The 21,322-nt window shown below is 42.2% G+C and overlaps 2 protein-coding genes across 16 annotated transcripts in view; one reads left to right on the top strand and one right to left on the bottom strand.

Moving 5' to 3' along the window:
• The first annotated feature begins 599 nt into the window (after window positions 1-599).
• Window positions 600-11,993, top strand: SVIP (small VCP interacting protein). 5 transcript variants are annotated; one of them, XR_011698111.1, is made up of 6 exons: window positions 600-3,083; window positions 3,798-3,848; window positions 5,437-5,550; window positions 6,035-6,067; window positions 7,637-8,232; window positions 8,391-11,993. XR_011698111.1 is itself a non-coding variant. In XM_071559127.1 (5 exons), exons 1-4 carry the CDS (start codon window positions 3,021-3,023, stop codon window positions 6,047-6,049), a joined length of 243 nt encoding a protein of 80 aa, XP_071415228.1. In that variant the 5' UTR covers window positions 600-3,020; the 3' UTR covers window positions 6,050-6,067; window positions 8,391-11,992. The 5 variants fall into 5 exon arrangements, 4 of the variants coding, with proteins under 4 accessions (XP_071415228.1, XP_071415227.1, XP_071415226.1 ...); XM_071559127.1 differs by lacking the exon at window positions 7,637-8,232 and having other exon boundaries at window positions 8,391-11,992; XM_071559126.1 differs by lacking the exon at window positions 8,391-11,993 and having other exon boundaries at window positions 7,637-8,384.
• The window catches only part of GAS2 (growth arrest specific 2), a 74,354-nt gene continuing 64,072 nt past the window's right edge, over window positions 11,041-21,322 (bottom strand). For all 11 annotated transcript variants that reach the window (XM_071559115.1, XM_071559121.1, XM_071559119.1 and 8 more), the window contains exon 8: window positions 11,041-12,320. In XM_071559115.1, coding sequence (XP_071415216.1) covers window positions 12,102-12,320 — 219 coding nt within the window. In that variant the 3' untranslated portion in view covers window positions 11,041-12,101. The remainder of the gene's footprint in view (window positions 12,321-21,322) is intronic.

Raw genomic sequence — 21,322 nt, 5'->3', positions numbered from 1 at the left:
TGTTAATTGCAGTGTTAAGTATGGGGTTTGCTGGGGTTTTGCAAGTTAATTACATAATTAATGTGTTACTCCACTACAATTTTTTGACAGCGTGGGAGAAGTGGACAAACATGCCCTCAAATCACTGAAAAAAACACCATCACCACCCCCATCATCTGTTACTATGGAGCTACCAGGCATTGATATTCCAGGAATATCCCAAAAGAAGCAGCTCTTAAAGGACCTCAATCTAAGTAACTTCTCTGAAAGTTTAATCCTTAAAGCTTCAGAAACAACATTATCAGCCTTGAAAAGCATCAGTGACAACCTAAAAGCCCTTTGATACGGAACACAAAGTTTTTACTATGTCTCCTGCCAGGTCGCAATGAACAACTTTCAGACTATGTTATGTTGGCACATTGTAATGGTTTGACCCATGGCTTCCTCAGTAACCATTGCATCTAAGGAAGTTACAAGTATTCCACACGTGTCTTCCACGTAGCAGCGGGGGAGTGGTTTTGTTGCTTCTTCCCTTCCTTGGCTGAGGAGTTGGAGGGAGGTGGTTGAAGTCTGGTCCCTCTGGTCCCTGGTGTTTCTCCTGTCCTGGGTGAGATTGTTTCATTCTTGTTCCCTTTCCTTGAGGTTTTTGATTGTGTTTGTTTTGATTCATTTGGTTTCTTTAGGTTGGGTTGGTGTCTTCCCTATTTTCTGGCTAATCAATCCCCTTTTCTCCCTTCCCCTCTCCCCTGGGGGGTGGGATCCTATGTATTGTGTATACAGTGTGGTTTGTAAATGTTAGTAAATATAATTTATTGTTTTTATTCAGTTCAGTTTCTTTAGAGTGCGTGGGGGTCTTTTTTGTTTGTTTTTTTTCCTTTTCCCTTTCCTTTGCTGGGAAGGTTCCGGGAGGGGGAAGGGGGGCCAGTCCAGGGTTGGCAACAGCTAGGCCAAACCTGTGACACACATTAAAAGGACTGAAGCTTTTCCTGAACCACTCCAGTTTTCAGTTATGTATCTTAGCAAGTCACCCATCCTTCAGAAAGCTGTGCTCTCTTTCTCCATGCAGAGTTGTGTCCAAGGAACACTTCAATTTTCTTCTAAATCTTAACAGATCCAGCATCCAACTGAGAACAGTTCTGATCTGAAGCTTGACAAATACTGAGCACTTAATCCACAAAATAATTGAACCCTGATACTCTAAAAATAAATAAACAAAAATGCTTTCATTACAAAGTAGGAAATTAATTCCTAACACACTACACTGTGCAGCAGGAAAGTTGCAGTGCCTCCAGTACAGCTGCCAGGACAACACAACACAGCCCAGCTGCTCTCCTGGCAACAATCTCAGCCTCACTAGCAAGGCACAGGCAGCAGGTGAACCTCCTTCTACTGCCCCTCCAACACACCCCATCAGCCTCCTGCCCTGACAGTGAGACTTTGGCTGGCCAGGTCAGAAAGCCCAGGACTATACTGTGATTTGTGTGAAGTTCAGCAAAGCAGTAACCCCCTCTGCTGACCTGACAGGCTTGAGAGGTGGGCCTGTGTGAACCCCAGGAAGTTTGAGGCCAGGTGTGAGAGCTGCACGTGGATAGAGGCAACCCCAAGCACGATATACGAGCTTGGCAAGGAATGGATTGAGAGCAGTCCTCAAGAGAGGGACTCGGCAGTGAGATGGCCAACATGGCCTGGCAATGTGCACCTACAACCCAGAAAGCCAACTGGGCTGCCAGAAAAGCAGCGTGACCAGCAGGTCAAGGGTGGTGATTCTGTTCCTCTCCTCTGCTCTCGCCAGTCCCCACCTGCAGTGCTGCATCCAGCTCTGGGACCCCAAGATATGAAGCACCTCTTGGAATGAGTCCAGAGCAGGCCAGGAAGACCTTCAGAGTGCTGGAGAGAGTTAGTGTTGTTCAGGCTGGAGAAGAGAAGCTTCAGGGAGACCTCAGAGCCCCTTCCAGTACCTAAAGAGGGAATTACAAGGGAGTTGGAGAGGTTTACAAGGACATGCAATGATAAGACTGACTTTAAAGAGGCAATGGCTTTAAACTGAAAGAGGGTAGATCTAGATCAGATATTAAGAGGAATTTCTTCCCTCTGAGAGTGGTGAGGCAATGACAGAGGTTGCCCAGAGAAGCTGTGGGTGCTTCATCCTTAGAAATGTCCAAGCCCAGATTGGATGGGGCTTTGAACCACCTGGTCTCGAGGAAGGTGTCCCTGTCCGTGGCAGGTGATTTGGAAACTAGATGGTCTTTAAGATCCCTTCCAATCCAAACCACCCTATGATTCTACACAAACTATGATTCCATGACTAATTACAGCTGCAGAGAACAAACACAAAAACTTAAATTCATACTTTAGACTATTGTATGACATCATAAGCTCATAGAATAAATGGCAGGACAAGGACATAGGTACAAAAAGATACACCTTGTTCAAATTCATAGAATAAATAGCGGGACAAGAACACAAGTACAAAAAGATACACCTTGTTCAAATTCACTGAGGCAGACAAGAAGCTGGGTAGATATGCACGATAGTTCATGAAGAATACATGTTATACACTTCACACAATCCTTGGGGACAGATGCATGCTCCAGCACCCAAATTCAGGAAATCTTGTCGAACAAGGTAATGCTGGAGCCTACTGTAAATAACGGGAAGAGAAGGTTTGTTCCTTTGCTTGAACAAAAAGAGGGAGAAATAGCAGAAGAGCCAGAAAGAGACACCAGTAAGCATCCGAGTTGGGTTACAGCTGCTCTGCCTCTGCCCCGCCCTTCCCCTGCCCTGCCTACCCTGCCCTGCCCTGTGCTACCCCTGCCCTGCGCTTCCCCTGTCCTGTCCTGTCCCCTGCCCCTGCCCTTGCCCTGTCCTGTCCTGTCCTGTTCCGTCCCCTGTCCCTGCCCTCCGTTCCCTCCCCGCGGCCCTGCCCCGCTGCAGGCCCACGCCGGGGCGGGCGCTGCCGCAGCTGCCGCCGCACTCGGGCCGGGGGTGTGGCCGGCGCTGCCGCCGCGGGGCCTGCGGGCGGGCGGGCGGTCCGTCCCGCCATGGGGCAGTGTCTGCCCTGCCTGGGGGACCCCGCCAAGGACGTGGTGGAGACGCCAGACCCCGTGAGTGTGGGCGGCGGGTCGGGGTGTGCTGGGGTTCCCTTAGCGCTGCGGAGCAGGAGGGCCGTGCGGGGGCAGGAGGGCCGTGCGGGGGCAGGAGGGCCGTGCGGGGGCAGGAGGGCCGAGCGGGCCGTACGGGGGCAGGAGAGCCGGGCGGACCCTGCGGCTCGGCCTGCCCCGGCCAGCGCTGCTGGGGGGACGGGGCTGTGCGGCACCCGTGCTTGTGCCCAGTCCTGGCCGGTGTGACACACATTTTGATAAGAAATTAAAAAACATTGTGGCTTTTCAGCGCACAGCGGCGCTCGGTTCTACCTGCGCTGCGCCGCACGGCGCTTCTCGCGGGTGGGTGGGTGGGTGGGTGGGGACACATCTCTGAGCTTTGCGGGAGGAAAAGGCCGTGGCAAAGCGAGCTTTGCCATCCCGGTCTCCGTGGAGTGCCCTGCTCGCCCTTCTTGCCCAGGTGGGGCTGGAAGGCAGGACAAACACACCTGAGCACCATTTCTGGAGGGGTTTGGCTGGGCCTCCGGCCTGTTGGTCACTCCAAACACCTGGTTCCTGCACTGGCAGCGGAGGAAAGGACGATGCTCGTGGACTCAGGGCTGGCATTTAGTGGCAGCTCGCATTACAGATTTGAATCATACTTAAAAATGAAGGCTTTAAAGAGGATGCTCAGACTTTGTTGGGACACAATTTCACTGTCTCTAATGTTTTATTTAGGAAATAAAAAGAAGACAGCTAGCAGAAGCTGCTGAAAAGAGGCAGATGGAGGTAACATTTGATAAAATGCCATTTATTCCAATTATTTTCAGATTATGTTTTATGGAGAAAATGTCTGGGGCTTCTGTGGGGAACACTGAGTATCATGTTTGAATTGTGGGAATTGGTATTAAATACTTTCCTAGTATTATTGTTTTATTTTTATTGTGTTTGGATTGTGGGAATTGTCATTAAATACTTTCTTAGTATTATTAATGTTTTACTTTTATCCCTTTTTGTATATTAAGAGTTTCACAGCTACATAGGTGCTCAAAGACCATTGCAAGTTTCTTTAGATGGAGGAAGTTTATAGTAGTTAAAAAAATAACCTAAGAATTAGAAGTTCAAGTTCAACATTATTTTTCCTTTGTTCTAAGATTTGAAAACAAGAGATTGAGAAATACTTCAAACCAGAGCAGTCGAACAGTTGTCACAGTGACAATTTTAAGTGGTGCTGCAGTTGTACTTTGTAAAAGAGTGCAGTTTATAAGCACTGGCAAGTTCAGTTTATCAACATGGCAACAGTTTAAGCACATTTATCATCCCAAATTCCAGCAAAGATGTAGTAGTAACTTAGCCCTCTATCCCTTTAAGGTTGCTAAGCTTTAACTACTTCAGTAACTTTAAAGTTAGAAGAGGTAGGATGCAAATGTTCCAGCAGACTGTAAAACTCGCCAGTCTGGGTTTTTTCCTTCCATACCTCTTTAAAAGGCTCAAAAATGCATTATTTACTTACTGTAAATGAAGCAGCCTGGGTTATGGATGGCCTTGAAGTTTTGTGGGACCTGTTAGCCTGCTAAACAAAACTGGCAGCATCACTCTCTTGCTTTTTGTTTTCCTGAAAGACAAAGAGATAAAACATCTACCAGGATTTTTATGTCTGTCTTTGAGAGCATTTTAACCTCTGACTGTTGGGTAATGCAGGTGTCTTGCAAGCAGCATATTCAGTTTCCCTCCTGTGAGATGAGCTCTGCTCAGTGTTTTCCTGTCCATGCTCCTGAACTGTTTGCTGTCCACTCTGAAGCTGTGTGAGCTGTTCTTCCTTTGGGGTGCTGTGAAGGGTCTGGGTCCCTCTGACTCTCCTGGAGGACCAGTTTCCTGAAAGGCCACCACAGGATGTGAAGCAGGCAATTAACAGGTTTTGTTGAAGGGTAGACTATCACACAGGTTATTTGTCACAGATCACAATTTAAAACTTCTTAACAGTCTAGGCCAGCACTACTGACACAGCCTTTTTTCTGCCCTGTTTGTGAGGGCAAGAGTAGATGCTGACACTGGAAAAACCACAGACTGAAAATCTGTGAACCTTTGGGAACAGAGGTTCTGGTTCTCCATCTGAGAATGCCAAGCAGGTACATGCATTAAATTTGTTCACCTGAAGGTAATGACAATATGAACCAAAAACACCCTCACTTACCTGTGGGACCAAGAGCTCACAGGAGGAGGAAGTATCCTGAAAGGGCTGCCTTGATATAAGAGTATCATTACTAAATGTTTCAGTCTTTTCACACAAACCACAGTTCACAAAATGGTGTTGCCAAGACAGAATTTCTCCAGAAAAATTGCAGACTCGGTCTGACCCAAATGTGTTTTCTCCCAGGCCTCCTCTCGAGGTGTTAAGAATGCTTACTCTGTGGAGCAGAAGAAAAAGAAACAGGAAGAAATGGAAAAAAGAATGGCAGCTTCACGTCATGGAGGAGAAGGTGGACTGAGGGTAAGTTTAAAGAAGAAACAATGTGATTCAAATGTGATATATTCACAGAGAAAATCCTGTTTTGTCACATACAAGACTGAATAACTTGAGGAAAAACCAAGAGGAAGGGACATGAAATAGAAATGGAAGCATTTCTCATGTCATTATCATGCAGTGTTGGCAAAAATATGGATGAACTTCACTATTACTGCTGTTTTAATGTAAACTTTGCCTCAGAAGGCAGAATTATAATTTCTCCAAAGCAATAGATGTATCTGATAAATGAAAGTCAGGGTTCCTAAGCCTTCATCTTTTACCCTCATTGCTGTTTGTGACTCAGGAGGCAGGAGTCTGTGTAAGATGTTCCTCACCTCCTGGGTATAAAAGGTGTTAGAATGGAGAATTTATTGTATTTAGACAACCTTGTGTTGGTCAGTTGGTTGTTTTTGTTTTCTTTTCCCTATCTTCATGCAAACCTCTGGTGTTTTGTTGTTTGTGTCTTTAGTGGCAGGTCGGATAACATGGGACTCCTGAAGAGGTGATTGACTTTATTGCCGATAACTCGCCAGTCTCTGCAGCCAATGGCACTCACTCATAATGTGGCTTTTGCTGTTTACATAGGAAGATTCTGCAGGGTTTTGCCAGTGTGGGACAACACGTGGAAATATTCACTAAGAATCTTAAGAACTAACTCTGAACACTAAGGTTTTGCAAATTTTGTTTGTTTGCACGTTTTATTGCGTCCCTGTCAAAGGAGTCAGAGGGGTTTTCTCACCTGAAGTGGCCTCCTTACTTGCAGTCAGTCAGTCTGTGTGTGCTGTCTGGTCAGCTGATGTCTGTCTGTCTGTGTGTCTGTGTATGACTGGCCTAGGCACAGCTCAGGTTCCCATGTGTTGGTTTTGATGCTTGTTTCAAGCTCTACAATAAACTTTTAAGTCCTCATGTAGAAAGTTTTTCATATATATATATAAATATATCTGTATTTGAATATGGGGGTGACAGCATCTCTCTTCTGTTTCCTAATGGCTTCTAAACTGCTTAGGAATGTAGTGCCTTTTTAAAAAAAAAAAGAAAAGCAGATTCATGGTGAGTCCTTGCAAATTGATTCATTTTGTGACTAGTTAAAAAAAGAGAAACCTTTATCCTGTATACTTAGACAAGATCTCTGTTTTATTACTAGTCTAATAATTGTTCTCCTCATTTTCTGATGTGAATTTCTTTGGAGTCTGTAAGTATTTATAAAGAATTCTGGAAGTTAAACATTAAATTGAAAATCCTGTTATTAATTGTTCTCCTTTATTACAAGAGGGCAGTGCTGCCCTTCTCAGAAGTTTGAAAAACAAACAGGAAAACAGCGTGTAACCTCTTGGAGGATTTATTTCCTAAAGTTTCTGTGCTGTGTGGGTGGACTTGTCACAGTGCAGGAAGTTTTCTAAATAGCCTGCATTTAGCAGTGTCTGTAATCCTTTCCCAAACATGAAGCTTCCATTGATTATTTAGAGCTGCCTGAGCAACTATTACAGCTACACTTTCACTTGCTGTGATAGAGGAGGGAAGTTTGTTGCAGCATGATAAGATACTAAGGATCTGGCTCTTCTTTTCCCAGAGAGCTTTAGGCATGGGCTCAATACAGCACTGGCCCTATTTCTGAACTAGTTCAGACTGTAGAGGCTTTTTTCACCCTTCCTTAAACTATGTATTTTGTCTTTTTATCTCTCTCAGTAGTGCCTAATGCTGTCCTAGGAGCGCAGTCCTGACACAATAAGTTTCCAGGCTTAGCCTTCAGAATTGAGTTGAGAAGGGAGACTTTTCAATATTAATATAATGATGTTTGGGCTGAAAAAAACTGTGTCCTTGGCAGAAGAATACCTTCAGTTTCCTATGCTGGCATTTGCTCTCTTTGGTATATTAACTGGTCATAGTCATTTATTTTTTTTAAGTCTAGTGAAAATGCATTGAATTAGAATAAAATATACTAAACATGAATTTGAAAGTGAATTTCAGTCTTAACAGTAGGTGTCCTGTGAAGACACCTAAGCAGCACTTGTGTTGAGTTGGTCACTTGGTGTATTTCAAACAATACATTTTTCTCCTCATTCTCTGTCAGTTCATTCTCCCTCAGAACTGCAAGGGGAGCAAATGACCATCCTGACATCCAAGCCCCTGCTGTGTGAAACAGCCGAGCACTGACTGAGCACAGGTCTCTGCTTGCATTAGTGCCACAAACACTTTCATGGACAGCCATTGAAATAACCTAGTGCAGCAATCACAGTTCCTGCTCTTCTTGCTCTCCATCATGTAAGTAAAAGCCAGAGATGTTTGTGCTTCTTGAGAGTCCTTGTTGTGAATGTCAGATTCATTCCTGGAGCTGAGAAACACATCAGAGCATTTGGGAGTGTGTAGTCTAGATTACAAATGGCCTATAAAGCTATTTTAAAGGAGGTTCCTATACCATATACACCTAACTTCTTGTTGGTTTCAGTTATTGGGTAACATGAATTTCAGCTGAGAATGAAAGCAGGAAATGCTGCAGTTCAGAAGTGTATGTTGGACAGTGAGGCTGAGAGCTGTGTGGATGAGAGCTGCTCTCTCCATTTATATTTCCTCTTTCTTCTTGCTTAGTGCTGCACTAATATGAAACACGAGTCCTCCAGTCCAAGATGTTTACTTCACCTCAGAGACTGTTAAAATACACCTTTTCATGTAGGTAATCTAGACTGTTGACAGTACAACTATGCCTTTTTTCCTTCTTCTGAAAGCATCATCTTACAGATCACTTCCAAATCTCCTGACAGGCAAAGCCCAGTGCTGGGAGGCTGGAATAAAGACTGATTGACTGTGATAGCTTTGTCTTTTTACAGTAACAGAAAGGGAAACCATCTGCCACTGCGTGTTGTTAAAATACACTGATTGCGTCAGAGACGGAGTGTTGGGAGCAGAACACGCTGAAGTTTGGGAAGACAGAAGTGATGTCTCCACGAGGGTGGGCAGCATCAGAGTGGGCCCTGAGGAGCACTGGTGGCTTCAGCGTGTGCGTTTGGCACAGTGACAGACTCAGTTCTTGGGACACAGCTCATCAGGCAGAAGTGGTGCCAGCAGTTTTCCCAGAGTCTGGGGAAACCTGTCCAGCCTGTTTGTTCCACCTTGTTTTAGATAACATAGCACTGGCTAAGAAAGCAGGAGTCAGAGCAAAGCAGCAGCACTGGGCCTTGTGCCCTGTCAGGTACTGCAGGGCAGCAGCTGACAAAGCAGTATGAGGTGTCAGCCCAAAAAGAACCAACCCCTTGTCAGCATTTCCAGCAGATGCTTCTGTAACACTGTAGTGTGGCAAACAGCTCATCTTCCAGACCTCAAATGAACATGTGTAATGAATTCAGTGTTGAAACTTAAGTTGCAAGAAGCTTGACATAGCTTCCCACATCCATCCTGCTTCTGCATTTATCATCCCTGCCAACAGCCCTTGGACCAGCTGCCATGGATTTTACATATCTTCTCTAATTTACTGTAGAAATAAAGGTGGTAAAGCAAAGGAAGGAGCAATTATTACTGTAATAAAGATGTAAAAAAAGCCTGTCCTCAATCAGGGATGTAAATAATCCTGCTTGGAAGAAAAACTCCAGGTAATACACGAGAACAGCAAGGTGACAAAGGTACTCCCTACAACGAGCAATAACAGATGTTACATTTCCAAACCAATACTGAATGGCTTCCAGCATGGTGAGGCACATTTGACATTATACAATAATAATGTTTTTTGTAAGTTATCTTACATAATTTACCCCTCTGGAGGTTTAGCACAGTTTATTCACAGCCAGCTGGAGTTCCCATGAGGTTTGGTCTTTGAGGACTTTGAAAACAGGCTTTGTTGCAGCTCTTATCAGTTAAACTTTTTAGGCCTTCCACCCCCGGAACACTCCCATTCAGCCATGTGACACAGCAACAGGGAGCTACAATCAGTGCACAGCACTCACCAGGGAAAGTGATCTCAGGGGCTCTACCTCCATCACTGCAACAACAGTCATGGGTAGGATCTCAGCAAGATGTTGCTGCTCAGCTGCAGCTTCATAAACAGCCTGAGGCTCCGAACAAACTTCCCTATTCCTACATTGCTGCAGGACCCAAGAAAATACCATTTATCAGATCAGCAACACTTAACTCTAACTCCTTCTCCCAGTGCTAACCAGCTCACTGCATTTTTTTTGTTTGCTTTATTGATGCTCCTGTTTTAATTTCCTCCTGTTATCCACGCCCACACCAATGCAGTCAAATGCAGGAAGTCCTACCTGCAATTTTTTACACAGCTTTGGTGGTAGTGGCACTTCTTTAAAAATACCCTTTACAAGTCCATATAAAGTTCCATTCTGGAACTGGCAAAGTTGAAGTTTTAAGTAAATGAATTGTCTTAATGTGATTTTTTTTTTAAATGTTTGAGTACCCTGAATCAAAAAAGGCTATTTTCATAGCTACAGTCCAAGTACGTAAGGCAGTTCATGTTCAATTTAAACTTTGGTTTGTATTTACCAGGAATGTTGGAAGTTTATTATTAAAATAAACCTAAGAGTAGCACTCAATTTATTAATATGTAAACCCCTTCAAAGATTTAAAAAACCTCAATGTAATAGCAACAGAAACATAGTCTTGGACACATGAAAATAAAGGTTAGACTTAATCCTGGAGGTCTTTTTAACCTTAATGATTCTATGAAATCCAACTAATTATGTTTAAAAAACTAACCATTATTTCAAAATAAGCATCTCACCCTTTCCCAAGTGATTTTTGTTTTCTTCTCTGTTCATTTGGAAACACCTCTCAGTGCTTAAATGAAGATCCTGATGTTTTTCAGCTCTGCTGCATTCCTTAAAAGGTAACATTGCTTGTGGTCCGTTTTCTGCTGCCATAAGGGAGGGGAACAAGGGTCATGCTTTGGTTCCATGACAACTGAGTCTTCCTATGGCTTTTCAAAGGATTCAGTGCTTCAATATATGTTTAATCTTCATAGAAAACATTTCCAAATAAGAATAAAAGGCTGTGCCGTTTCTTTCTGAGAACCTTTTTGGAATGATGTCCTGCTGCTTTGGCAGGTGCACCGAGCCACTGTGTGTTTGTATTTAGCAGGTGTTTCTAGATAGTGAGCTGGGCCTGTTCCACACAAATGGGATACAACATGCTTATTTAGTAAGGCACGGAACATGAAAGATAGTCTTGATCCTGTCTAGCCCACAGACATTTTGCTGTTGAAGACCACAGGAGCAGATCATGAGACCATCTTTTAAAATTAAACATCAGAAAAGAGAGAAAAATACTAGTCAGTAGTAAAAATATTTCAAGGATGGTTTTTAATTTTTCCTTTTCCCTGCAAAAGAAAATTAATTTTCAGTAAAATTTGGGTATTTCTGTGCTATCTGCTTGCCCCTTTCTTTGTGTAGCTCAGTATTAGGGCAGCAAGCAGTGCTGTGTATTGTAGGCAATAGCACCAAAGTGGGGATGGTAGATAGACTTCCAAACCGTATGAGTATTTAAAAAAAATTTATTTCATTTGTAAATTTATACAGTCAGTGAAATACTCCTACAAAATTACTTTTTAGGACATTAAAAGGCACATAAATTACCAAATATAAACATAAAAAAGTAGCCAAAATAACAAACTAAGCCCACATATGCCTTTAGCTATTTCAGAGGTGTGTGAATGATATATGAGAATGTGAATCACTCTACTGACAAATATTTCACATTTGGCATGACTAAAAAAATGAAAAAGAAAGGGAAGGCAAAGCTCATCTCCAGGAACAGTGTGGGTTTTGTGGCTCTGGAGGGACTCCCATCTTCTGAAGCTCCTCCTTGGTCCAAGGGCTGTCCATGTGTCCCCACTCCCTCCAGGGGCTGCAGAACATCCCCCTGAGCAGCTCCATTGTCAACCTCTCCCCTTCCCCAGGCTTTACATTGGCCCCCTTTGTGAAGAACAGGAAGGCTCTGCACACACATCTCACACTCAGTGTTGTCTTCAGCTTTGAAGCATGGAGGGTTTCTTGGGCTTTTTTTTTTTTTAAGTAATGGCTTTGGCATGCAATAACCCATTTATATTTTACTGATTAAGAAAAGGTTGCAAACCATAAAAATAGTCAATTTTTATTTCTTTAGAGGCATTACCAAATACTTCCCACAAATAATCATTTTCCACTTGCATATATATTTTTCAACTAGCCTAACAGTCAAAGATTCAAACTAATAAGATGTTCGTACAAGTGTATTGTGTATTTTCTTCCATTAACAGGATCCACTCCTTTATGTAGCTCTAAGTATACATTCCCGTATTAAAGAGTAATAATTTGGCTAAAAATATATGTCTATTTGTTATCTGATTGCAGTAATTAACCTATCAAGGGTAATTTGCTATAAAAGATACAGTACTAGAAATAAATAGTTCTACAATTCAAAGATCTTCAAAATGGGTTGCCATTTCCAGTCTGTCTGAAATTTTCTGCAGTCCTTTTACAGCATAAACTAAAATCCACTACACTTGAGAAAATAATTCGGACCTACATACAGAGTCCCACTCAGGTGAGAAGTTTATTTCACTTAATCTCCTTCTTGGCTTTGTAGTGGGCCGAAACCACCAGGTAGTTGTCTGGGTTCATGTCCCTGAGCATGGGCGACTTGCTGTGGACCGGGGAGGTTTTGCCGTCGGCGCGGGAGATCTGCAGCATCCGGCACGGGTCGTGCTTCAGCAGGTACCCCGCGAAGGTCTCCCAGCCGCCCCCCACACGCACCATCACGTGCTTGTTGTGCAGCATCTGCAACCAGGGAACAAACACCCGTGAGAGGCAGCCACTGAAATCAGGGAACAAACACCCGTGAGAGGCACCACGCACGGGGAAACCACACCGCTGCTGGAAAAAGCTGGGCTGGCTGCAACTGGAAGGCAAAGACAGAGGTTAGGAGTCTGCTGTACAAGAAAAGAAATAGTCGTGGGTTTTATTTGCATTCTGAAAGTAAATAAAAAAAAACTGTAAGAAAGTGAGCTGGTATTTTAAGCAACAAGGCTGGAGAAGGGCCTGGAGCACAAGTCCCATGGGGAGAGGCTGAGGGAGCTGGGGGTGTTTAGCCTGGAGAAGAGGAGGCTCAGAGGTGACCTCAGCACTGTCTAGAACTACCTGAAGGGAAGTTCTAGCCAGGTGGGGGTTGGTCTCTTCTGCCAGGCACTCAGCAATAGGACAAGGGGGCTCAACCTCTGCCAGGGGAAATTTAAGTTGGAGATCAGAAAAAAATTCTTTCCAGAGAGAGTAGTCAGGCATTGGAATGGCCTGCCCAGAGAGGGAGTGGATTCACCATCCCTGGAGGTTTTGAACCTGAGATTGGCTGCGGCACTGAGTGCCATGATCTGGTAAAGGGACTGGAGTTGGACCAAGGGTTGGATTTGATGATCTCGGAGGTCTTTTCCAACCCAATTGATTCTATGATTCTAAGAATTAGTTTTTCCCACTTTGAATTATCCAAAAGGATATCAAGCATGGCAGTGCAAACAGTGCAACTGAGAATGCATTTCTTTGAGCAGTGTGACATTTGTACCCCCAGCACAACTCTTTGTTTTAAGAGAGCTGTGCATCACATATGTGTAGCAACAAATAAATCTGCTGTGGACTCACACATACTGCCCCTACATATGCAGGTTCCTGTAGACTGATGCATATTAAAGCCATGAAAATATGTGTTTCTAGTCCTGTAACATGGTATGATCCTGTTCTTCATGGGTTTAGTAGAAAGATGTCAGACAACATGAATATTTTCAGATTAATTTTGTTTTAAATACATTAGTAAAGACACCATTTTATATGTCTTTGAACTTCTTTATATGATTGGGATCAATCTAAAAGGTCCAGTGAAGGGCAAGCAACCAAAATAATCTCCTCTATCTATAAAAATAAAAAAAAACCCAAGAGAATGAAGTACCATTAATTTTAACAATTTAGTTTGGGTGACAATACTTTCTAATAAAATAGTTTAATTTAGTAATTAAAATAATCTAACAAGAGACATCAGAAGGAATTTATCTGGAACTGTTTGAAGACACCTGAATTTCTGCCTAAGCTCCAATAAAATTTTTCACCACATGCCAATGGAACTTCTCCCACATCTACCCGTGAGTTCTACTAGTGATTTTACCCTTTTCTCTCCTCTGTTTGTCCATGCAGAACATTCAATATCAGTGAGGTGTCATAAAGCAGCACATTCTATAGAAGCCACATCATAAATCCCACAATGAAAAATGCTTTGATTAGGGTGTTTCATTTAGTCATAGCACCAAAGGTCTGCCAGTATTTGAAGCTGGGACTTACCTGGCACATGTAACAGGAAAACTCAGATTAGTACACATGGCATGGACAACAAAACAAGAAACATTCTCAATCAAACAAAACCATAGATAACAAAAGGCAAAAATGTAATTCTTAAAAAAACCCCAAAACCAACAACAATCATAGGATCTCAGCCTAAAGATACATTCTTTGAATTCTGTGACATAAGGAGACAGAATCACCTGGAGTGAAGAAGGCATGGCCAGCTGGACAGTAACATTTGAAAATCAGAATAAGTTTATAAGGAATAGAGCTCTTGATTTTAATAAGCAGCTGCAGGTGAAATCTCATTTGACAGTTTTCTTTTGAAACACTTGTATGCAAGGCAATCCTTGCCTCTGCATTTTTGTTTTGATGTGAAGCACAGTTTTATAAGTCACTGCTGATCCATCCCAAGGAGTTTTGAACTGAGCAAGGATATGAGATTTGAATCCTGCTTTAGTCTGGACAGTGAAAGAAGCAAATGGTTTTTACACCAAGTTTGAAAAATGCAGTTCAAATGGTGACAGAGCCTTGAGAAAATAGTCTACAAATTTAATTTAGTGACTTCATTCACTCTGAATGCCTAAAAAGACATTTGAGAACTGTCCCAAAATACTTTGCACATTAAAACAATTTAAGCCCAATCAGGGCACTACAACATGGGATGCTGCTGGTGGGAAGGGGTTGAAGGTGCCTGAATTTCACCTCCCATATATTGTCACAGGGGGGTCACCTTCCAAGCACAGTTAATCCCTGGACTTTTGATTAAGATGGAAAGTTAGCAAAAAGTATATTTGGTTCAATTTCCCTTAGGGACTACTGTGCAGAAAAAATATGCTGTTTCCTGGTGCTCATGTTAAATGTACTTCTTTTATCTTCCCCCTCTTTGGTCCTTCTCCTTTGTATTGTTATACTGTTATAGAATTCATTGAGTGCTTTCTCTCTGCAGAGCAGGTTTTCCTACATCCTAAATATAGCAATTGTTCCTGCTGTGCTGTGCCACAAATGCACCATTTTACTCCTACAGTCATATTTTGATGTTAGTAGCATCAGCATGAATCAAAAATAACTCTGCTGGCTTCATAACTGTTCCAGGTTCACAGAGTGTAAAGGATTTCTTATCAAGAAAACAAAACCAAAACCCAGAATGTCCCCACCCCCAAAAATCTTGCTCTACTTTCTAACTGGAAAAGCAGTTTCCTCCCCAACATACTTCAGCTGAAGATTTTATGATCCACCCAGTTCACCTTTTCAATTGCATGAGATCTCTGAGAAAGAATTGGATTCTACAATAATAAAGTTTATTAGCGAGTACCAATGTAAATACATTCATGACACACATGTTTTTTCACACCATTATCCAGGCAGCTGAAACCACGAAAATCCTTTCTGAAAATAAAATCCAGCATATGCTTCTGATTGCCTTAAATGTCATTACTTCCATTGTGTCTGAAGCTCTTCTTTCTAGAATCTTCCTTTAAGCTGAGCAAACACAGGGGAAACCAGATGAGCAGACAGGAGCATTGCAGAGGGAGGGAATTGTTTTGGAAGGCATCAAGGCTGTATCCAGAGATAACAGGGAAAACAGCTGACAAAAGCTAAGTGACACTAAGATGTCATTGCATAGGACTTTGGCATCAAAGTAAAATTTGGTCTAACCAGTTATGGTTTTCATATAAATAAGTTTAGAGAGCTTGATGGCTTCTTGAACTGCTATTAAGCTGTATGTAAGATATTAAGCTCACCCAAACGAGTGGAGTTTTACTGACTTTAAAAAACCCCTATTTTGTTTTATAGGAACTGAAAATGTGGCCCAATGTTGTTATTCTTTGGATTCTAACTTTCTTACAGAGTATTTCAGGAGGGAGGGGAACCAAGAGGAGCAATTACACACCGAATCTCATCTAAGTACTGCAAAAGCCAACACAAAAAATCCTTCTGACTCCACAGGAACTTGGGCTGGGCTCTGGAGGCCAAACGCAGCAATCTGAGGCAAGTGTAGTTTTCAGGCCAGCTTCAGAAACAGAGTAGGATACTTATTGAGAGAATATCCACTATAAAATCCAAAGGTGTTTGGCAAAAACAAATTTCACAGTCCAAAAGTGAAATATTAATGAGACTGGGAAATAGAAGGACTGAACACATTGAAATTAAATTTTACTGAATATAAGCCACTTAGACTCTTTGTTATCAGTAGATACAGCCCTCATTTCTCATATCTTAGCCTCCAGGGGTCCTTCTTTGAGAGGTGTTCAGAACAACATCACAAAATGGGCTTTTAGAGCAGTGTATATTACACTGACACCAAAATCATTGTGCACCAAACACTAAGGAAATGCCAGTGTTGTTAGAACTTACCCACATTGCTGTCTCAGACCACCACCCCAGCAAGCTGGAAGGCTTTGCTGCTGTCACTGAGCCCTGTGCTGTCCCTCACACACACACAAGGGGTAACTCTGACTGATGCTGCTGTCACTGAGCCCTGTGCTGTCACACACAAACACACAAGGGGTAACTCTGACTGATGCTGCTGTCACTGAGCCCTGTGCTGTCACACACAAACACACATGGGGTACCTCTGACTGATGCTGCTGTCACTGCAGAAGTTCATGAAAACGTTCTTACCAGCCTTAAAGTGCCATCTGCTCTCTAGCTACTTTCTCAAGAGTTGTTCTGCCTCTCCTAATTTCCTGAATAACAGCCCCAAAAGAGCTAAATAAAAGAAAATCTCTTCTGCAACCAAATAAAGAAGTCCCCATCTTCATCTCCAGAACTCTCCTCACTGCCCGTCTCTGGAAGGGATGTACATGATGTTTTAAGCTCAGCACAGATTAATTTTGCTTACCACATACTGCACAAACTGTGTGGTTCCCTAACTCTTCCCGCATTACTTTTCTTTTACTCTTCCAAAGGCCTTCAAACAGCTGCTTTCAAGTGAATGCAAGATTAATGCAGCAGCTGGAGCTAAAATGCTTGATTGTTTCCTTTATTGTGCCTCCCCTGCTCAGGGAAACCAGCACAGCAGAGCCAGCAACACCTTCTCTGCAGTTGAGATCTTTCTAATGTTTGTCACAAACTGACTGTGGGCCATTTCCCCCAAATCATCATCTTTTACCCCCACTGAAATAAAGGTGCTGCCAGCTCTCTTCGTGCTGAAAATCATGAGCCAGAAGTTTTAAAATTATGCTTAACATAGTTTGATTTACCCAGCACTCAAAATTAATTTCAGTTGAGACAGGCATGGTCACACCCTCAAGATGACTGTTAGCATTTCAGTTTAATGTGCTGAGGCCAAATAAATAATAAATAGATAAACAAATAAATAAAGCATGCCTGGAGTCATCACGATTCAATTCAATTGCTTAGCACAGCCTATACAAAAAAAAAAAAAAACAAACCAAAAAACAAAACACCGAAAAACCAACACCAAAAAACCCCAACCAACAAAGCACCACCAGAAAAAACCCCACTAAAACCCATCGAACACAACAGGATTGCAGTTATAAAGACAATCACAAGGAGGCAGAAAAGCACCACAATCAATTAAAGGCACGTGAAAAAGGAATTAAGAAAGTATGTCCAGGACAAGTGAAGATCTCATAAATGATTGTACTTTGTTGTGCAAGGAAAAAAATAATAAAAACTAAAAGACTCCAGACACCTTAACAAGGAACTGAATGTCACGTGCTTTGTGTTTGCAGATTTATCTTTGAGAAGAACTAAAAAATATTTGTACACTGGACGTTCTCAGAATAGTCTTTACAGTTTCAGATGCAGAAAGCGCCTACTTTTTTTTTTTTTTTTTATGAAAAGTTCAATAATGTCTTTTTTACCCAGATTTTTATCTCTTCATGCCATTACTTCCAGGACTGGCAAGTGCTGAGGTGTCTGATCCAACCCATATCAGAAAGTAATATGACCATTTTCACTTCCTCAAATTTATGAGAGAGATGTAAGTTTAATTATAAGCTCTAAGACATATTATTGCATGACCTTCAGCAAGTAAATACGCTGTAATTCTATACTTCAAACCTCCAGGCTGGGCATTAACAAGACTTATTTTTTCCATTTCTTTTGTGTATGGCTATTCAAAGGTAGGAACTGTGAATATGCAGAGGTAAAACATCAACAGTAAGAAGTGCAGTTTGCAATAACTGAGATAAACCAGTGAGAGGGTTCTATGGCTGCAATTCAGAGCAGATTTTAAGATTAACATGTGCACTCTCAGAACTGCTCACTGAATGGCTGCAGCCGAGATTGGCCTGTGCCCAACATAACCCAGAGGGCACCATTCCAATGGGCACCAGCCCCTACCTCAGTGTGGCTGCAGCTTATTAAATAAATCAATATATAGAAATAAACAAACCAACACAAACTAACACCACCATCATGATGCACTGCAGTGATGGCAGTCAGGAAGTTGAATTAAAGTGAGATGTGTGTCCCAGCCATACACGCACCAGCCTGTGGAGATCATGCACTAAAGCCCAGAAATTACCCAAGAGGAGCTGTAATATGCTCACAATCAATTTATTCCTGTGCCAAAGAACTTATGTTCTTTTAAAAAGCTTTTAAAAGCAATACAATATACTTGCCAGACATAAAGCCATTTGTCCTTGGTTGCTTAGCAATCCTAGAATAGAGATGTAAATAAATTCTTCGGGCCTTTATCCTGACTAATTCAAAAGATTACATGGCTATTGTCTGGTCATCCTTAAATATATTTAACAATATGGTCTTTTAGAAGGAAACTATTGTTTTATACTATCCTATAAAAGTATATAAAAAGACTCATTAAAATGTGGCTACATTGAGGATATTGCTTACAAAAATCTGTTCTAATAGCATCAGGAATTGGTGATTAACATTGAGGTGCACTTATTGTGTTTAAGGATGGGTTATATTTCAGTGATTTGCTCCTTCTATTTTTCCTCCATCTTTCCTCTACAGGATATCTTCTCCTTCCCTTTCCACAACCCACATGCTTTATGCAAGTCTACAACCTGCATTGCAGGTGAGAGAAAACTCAAACCTGCCAGAGAACGGAAGCACAAAGGACTAAGCACAGAAATGGAGAGGAGTGGAACTTTCTGCAAATGCCTCATGGCACCCACAGCAGCAAGGAGGAGACAGAGGGAACTGTTCTGCATCCCATCCTCCCTCCTGGCTGCTTCTCTGAGGCCAGGACATTGCTCCAGGAGGTGCAGCACGGTTTTATTGCCAGCCCAGCAGGGGCTGTTGCTGAGCATTTGCCTGAAGGTGAAGGACTGCATTTCAACTTTTCCTGGGGAGTAGCTGACATGCTGCTAACTCACATCCTAAAAGCAATTAGGTTAATTTGCTCAGAAACCTAACTTGCACAATCTGCCTCTATGGAGATGTAAATTCCTATCCAATATCCTGAAACAGATCTTTGAGTCTGACTCTCTTCCAGGAGGTTCTGGGCCAGGGAGTGAAGACTTGGCCTCTGATGGTTTCCCCTCATGGTTTACTGCAGCAGGAGCTGTGTCCCACCTCCTCCCCTCAGGCTGTGGTCCCAGTTCCTCCACTCAGGCTGAGGTTCCACCTCCTGCCCTCAGGCTGGGGTCCCAGTTCCTGCATTCCCAGGATCCCACACTCCAACCCCTTCCCTGGATGAGTTGCACCTACACCCTCACCACTTATCTCAAGCAGTGGAGCTCTGGACTCCACACCAATGTCAGTCCTGCCTTATCCTGGGCTACATCATGGATATAAAGAAGGGTACATGGACAAAAGAACAGAGTAGTTAAAGACTTCTTTCCTCTCATATTTATACAGTTGCACTTCTACAGCTTCATTCAACCAGATGTCCTTTTCCTGTTCTAAAAAAGGCCCTCCCAGGTTCATCACCTTGTAGGTTCATGAGCCCTGTAGGCAGAGGTGAAAGGTGAAAAGCTTGAGCTGACCAGCATTTAACATTAAAAGTAATTCTGTGCACGTGTCTATATTTGCTCTATTATTTGTTGTATATCTGGTGAACAGAGAGTAATTAATAACTGATACTTAACATGACAACTATATTGAATATCAGTGTGCTATACACTCATGCTACCAGCTATTTTTCATTAATTCCAGGTTTTCCCTGCCCATAGCGGGAAGGTTGGAATTAGATCATCTTTAAAGTTCCTTCCAACCCAAGCCCATCTATGATTCTATCTGGGCTTTTCTACTTGTATGGCAGTTGTCATAGATTTTATTTCACTCTTTTTCACAATATCTCCTCATCATAGTCTGAAGTGCTGGCAAGCCTCTGGACTCTAATTATCCTATGGCCAAGTCACAAAAAAAATCTGACCCTTTGTCTTTTAGCAACACTGTGTTGCCAAATTGCATTATAAACACAAGCAATCTTCACGTAAATTGAAATTAAAGAGCACAATAAGGAAATAAACATTCTCTAAGAAGCCCAAGGTGCCAAGAAGTGAGGGCTCTGCCAGCTCCTGAAGGATCTCTGCTTACACTGACCTCTCCCTGGAAAAAGGGGCAGCTGTAGCTTTCATGGGAAACTACTGCAGACAAGAATATTTTTGCTATTAGCACCTCTACCAGAGATAAGGGGGTTACAATAGAAGATAAGTGGGCTGGCAATATTCAGGTAATATTCCTGCAGCCAATACTGACATTTTATTCACAAGAACTGTCAGGATTCTCCTAAGATACTTCAGAAAAGCTGTGCAGAGCACAGATAACCCATGGTACCTGTTGGCTGCCTGAGAGTGCTCCAGGTGCCTTCTGTTTTGAGATTCCTAGTTATGCTGGAAACCTTAGCCCATGTTCTCTTAGTTAAGATCTAATAGACAAAGCAAACAAAACTCTCCAGATTTGTTTTCCACAGTCTCATATATGAACAGTTCAGGGCAACACCAAAATGATGAAAACAGTCACAGATTTCCCAAGTAAGAGGCAGAGATTTGGAAGCTGCCTCCTACCTCTATCCCCTGGTTTTTAAATCAGCAGAATTACATGCATAACCAAGAAAATTACATTTGAAAAGTATCTAGAGACAGATTGTTTTATCAGATCTTGCTTGAATTAAGACTAGAGGTTAGTTTTTAAATGAACAGGCCTGATATAAATTTATTTAACGCCATGGGTTTCATTAAAATGACTTCTAATTTACACTGGGAACAAGAGTGCCATAATTTCAATAATGTTTATACTTAGGTTTAATTTCCTTTAAATAGTACAAAGCATCCTCTCAAAGTTTTCAAACTGATGTCAGTGTGAGCCTATGGGGCATGATGTTACAAAGCTGGAATGAAATGATGTCACTGCAAATCTATGAAAGCAGCATTGTCAGTAACCAACCAAAGCTATACCTGTGTGTTAAAAAAAAGCAAAAACAATCTGAATGGAATAAATAATTTTGAATGAAGCTGAGGTATTCCAGATCAGAAATTATTTATCCCAAACTGCAATCATCAGTCTTGACTATAGAT

Source organism: Pithys albifrons, chromosome 6, assembly GCF_047495875.1.
Source record: "Pithys albifrons albifrons isolate INPA30051 chromosome 6, PitAlb_v1, whole genome shotgun sequence".
Lineage (NCBI taxonomy): Eukaryota > Metazoa > Chordata > Aves > Passeriformes > Thamnophilidae > Pithys > Pithys albifrons.
Note: the sequence above shows the minus strand (reverse complement) of the source record. Positions and strands in the feature narration are given on the sequence as shown.

Bases quoted from the DNA above. Each gene is read 5' to 3' on its own strand.
- SVIP (XM_071559127.1), top strand. From the start codon at position 3,021: ATGGGGCAGTGTCTGCCCTGCCTGGGGGACCCCGCCAAGGACGTGGTG. The intron at 3,084-3,797 runs GTGAGTGTGGGC...TGTTTTATTTAG, and splicing joins TGGTGGAGACGCCAGACCCC to GAAATAAAAAGAAGACAGCT. The intron at 3,849-5,436 runs GTAACATTTGAT...GTTTTCTCCCAG, and splicing joins CTGAAAAGAGGCAGATGGAG to GCCTCCTCTCGAGGTGTTAA.